Genomic DNA, 3198 nt, shown 5'->3' with positions numbered 1-3198 from the left:
TTCTGTGGAGTTCTGGGGGGGAAAGAGGGGCTTTGGGGGCAATAGGGGGGTCCTGCAGGAGAAGCAGAGGGTGTTGGGGGGCATTGGGGAGGTTGAGGGGTGATGGGGAGGCACTGGAAGGGGAACTGGGGGGCACTGGGAAGGGCTGGGGGCATTCTACAGAGTTTATGGGAGGGAAATAGGGGTATGGGGGGGTCAGGGGGGTTTTGGGGTGCCCCTGACTCCCCCCGCCAGGTGTTCCAGCGCCGCCAGGACGGGAGCACTGACTTTTGGCGGGGGTGGGAGTCGTATGCCCACGGCTTCGGCAACGTCAGCGGCGAATTCTGGCTCGGTGAGGGGGGCACTGGGGGGCTGGGGGGACGTGTAAAAATTTGAGGGGATGTGGGGCCAACAGAGGCACTCTGGGGGTTTGGGGGACTGGGGGAACTTTGAGGAGAGCCAGCTGCTGGAGGGGCAGCAGGGAGTATTCGGTGAATAATAATTCCCCCAGAATTTGGGGGCTCCCCAGGGGGCCAAGGGGGAGGTCCAGGCAATTGGGAGGCAGGTTGTGGGGTGCAAGGAATGAGGCACTGACCAAGGAGTCCGAGGGGTTTGCCCAAGGGTCTGGAGGGACTTGGGGGGGTCCCCAGACATTCAGGTCTGGTTTTGGGGCCCCAGGGGTCCTGGAAGGACTTGGAGGGTCCCCAGGAGTTTCGTGGGGGAGCGTCCAGGAGTTCAGGGTGGGCTCGAAGTGTCCAGGGGGAACTTGAGGGCTCCCCAGGCGTTTGGGGGGGGGGTCCCCAGTATTTCAGGGGACATGCAGCAGGTGGGGGGGACAGGGGAACTCGCAGGATGTCGGGGGGTGCCGGAACGATTTTGGGGCGCAGGCAATGAGGCGCTGCACGAGCTGACGACCGCGACCCCCACGGAGCTGCGCGTTGACCTGCGGACCGCCCGCGACGCCGCCTTCGCGCTCTATCGCGACTTCGCTGTCGGCGGCGCCGAGGAGCGATACCGGCTCACAGTGGGAGCGTTCAGCGGCACCGCCGGTGCGCAGAGCGGGGCTCGGGGGTTCCCGGGGACGCCGGGGAATTCTGTGGGTCCGGGAGGGATTTTGGATCCCTGGGGGTTTTGGGACCCACTGGCTGGCAGGGGTCTGTGGAGTCCCTGGCGGATTTGGAGGTCCCTGGTGGGTTTTGGGGTCCTTGGGGTGTTTTGGGAATCTTTGGTGCCTTCTGGGACCTCGGGGGGCATTGGGGTTTCTGGTGGCTTTTGGTAGTTCCTGGTGGGTTTGGGGGTGCCTGGGGGAGCTGACAGCGCTCCCCGCAGGGGACGCCCTCTCCTACCACTCGGGCAGCCCCTTCTCGACACGGGACCGGGACTTCCGAGACCCTCGGGACCGCCGGGACCCCTCGGGGCGGCCCCGGCCCCCACCCTGTGCCGTGGCCTACGGGGGAGCCTGGTGGTACCGCAACTGCCACTACGCCAACCTGAACGGGCGCTACGGGACCCCCCGAGACCACCAGGTACCGGGGTGAGGGGGGACCCAGGAGTAGGGGATTGGGGGGTATGGAGGGGCTATGAGGGAATTTGGGGGGTGGGGGGTCTAAGGGGGCTTTGCAAGGGGCTGGTGGGCGTTTTAAAGGGCTGTAGGGATCTATGGTAATGGATAGGGAGGTCTAGGGAGCCTTTAGATGGACTCTAGGACTATGAGGGGTTTGGGGATATATGAGGGAACCTGTGGGGGTCTCTAGGGGTCCACAGGGGTCTGTGAGTCTGTAGGGTTTCACAGGGCTCTGTGGAAAACAGGGTCTATGTGATTCTGTAGGGCCTGTGGGGATCAGTTTCTGGAGGTTTGTCTGTGGAGATCTGTGAGGGTCTGTGAGTGCCCATAGGAATCTATGAAGGTCTGCAGGGATCCACAGGGTCTGCAGGGGTCTCTCTGGTCTGTGGGGGTCTATGGGAACTTTACAGGGGAGGTCTCTGGAAGTCTACAAGGGTTTTAATCCCCCCTTCCCCACAGGGCATCCACTGGTTCCCCTGGAAAGGCTTCAACGTCTCCATCCCCTTCACCGAGATGAAGCTGCGGCCGCAGCGTGGCTGAGGGGGCTGGGGGGTGGGGGGTCCCCTGAGTGCTGGGGCTAGGGAATCCCGGTGTCTGGGGGCCCCCTGGATGCTGGGGGGTCCCACGTGGGATCTGGGGAGTTCCAAAGGCGAAACTTTTATTGGGGGGTAAATAAAAGCTGATGGTGACTCCCCTGTCCTGTGGTGAACCAGGAACTGGGGCGGGAGAGAGCACGGAGTCAGACTGAGGTCAAAGTCATTCCAGAGTCAAGGTCATCCCCTTGGTGAGGAGGGCAGCTCCAAATGCTCCTTGCAGTTCTGGTCCCAGTGCCGCTTGAAGTGCTGGACCCGATCCCCCACTGGCCCTGGAGATGCTGAGATGTCCCAGCCTGGGCAACATGAACATGTGGACAGGGATGGGGTGGGACGGGATGAACCATCCAATGAAGCCAAAAATCAGAGGTCACAGGGTCAGGAAAAACAACTCCCTGCAACACCCTGGGTATCCTCCTGAGACTCAGAGATGGATCTGGGTTGTGGTCATGCCGTGGTCACCTCATGGTTGTCTCGATGTCATGGTCATGTCGTGGTCATCTCATTGTCACAGGCATCTCATGGTTGTGTAGTAGTCATCTTGTGTCACAATGATCCCATGGTCATGTCCATTTCATGGTCATGTTCATCTCAAGATCACTCAGCTCCTGACCTCGAGTGGGAATTCAATCCCTGACCTAGGTGTGAGGATCCAGTCCCTGATTTGGGGTGGAGGTTCTGTCCCTGCACAGCCACTTTATGTCCCTGGGTCATGGATCCCTTCCAGCAGCTCAGGATTCTGGGGTCCTTTATCTCACGATAAAAGAGACATGCCTTCAATTCTTGCTGCATTGGGAAAGGCTCCAGCAATTGGGGCTCCATGAGCAGCTAAATCTCACTGAGTGTATGGCCTGGGGTCCCACCAAAACTGCTCCAGAAGCAGGATGGGATCTGCACAGAAAGATGCTGGAACAGGTGACAGGCAGCCACAGCTGTATCTCTAGGGACCCCATGTCCTGAGGGCTTCCTGCCCCAGAGGAGGGATCCTGATCTGGGTTCCAGCCTGACCCCAGCCTGAGGGGCAGACCCTGCTCAGGGCCAGCGCTGGGCCGAGGGCAGGGC

The 3198-nt window shown here is 61.0% G+C and overlaps 1 protein-coding gene across 1 annotated transcript; it reads left to right on the top strand.

Moving 5' to 3' along the window:
• Positions 1-171: 171 nt before the first annotated feature.
• Positions 172-2232, top strand: LOC121353485 (tenascin-R-like). Its single transcript, XM_041467357.1, has 4 exons — positions 172-331; positions 867-1028; positions 1309-1505; positions 2003-2232. The coding sequence occupies exons 1-4, from the start codon at positions 187-189 to the stop codon at positions 2081-2083; spliced, it is 585 nt and encodes a 194-aa protein (XP_041323291.1). The 5' UTR covers positions 172-186; the 3' UTR covers positions 2084-2232.
• Positions 2233-3198: the final 966 nt, after the last annotated feature.

The sequence above is a fragment of the Pyrgilauda ruficollis genome, unplaced genomic scaffold (assembly GCF_017590135.1).
Source record: "Pyrgilauda ruficollis isolate IOZ18807 unplaced genomic scaffold, ASM1759013v1 scaffold2077, whole genome shotgun sequence".
NCBI lineage: Eukaryota > Metazoa > Chordata > Aves > Passeriformes > Passeridae > Pyrgilauda > Pyrgilauda ruficollis.
Note: the sequence above shows the minus strand (reverse complement) of the source record. Positions and strands in the feature narration are given on the sequence as shown.

Excerpts from the sequence above, each read along its gene's own strand:
- LOC121353485 (XM_041467357.1), top strand. The coding sequence starts at position 187 with ATGGGGGGGTCAGGGGGGTTTTGGGGTGCCCCTGACTCCCCCCGCCAG. Across the intron at positions 332-866 it reads CAGCGGCGAATTCTGGCTCG|GCAATGAGGCGCTGCACGAG; the intron begins GTGAGGGGGGCA and ends TTTGGGGCGCAG. Across the intron at positions 1,506-2,002 it reads GGACCCCCCGAGACCACCAG|GGCATCCACTGGTTCCCCTG; the intron begins GTACCGGGGTGA and ends CCTTCCCCACAG.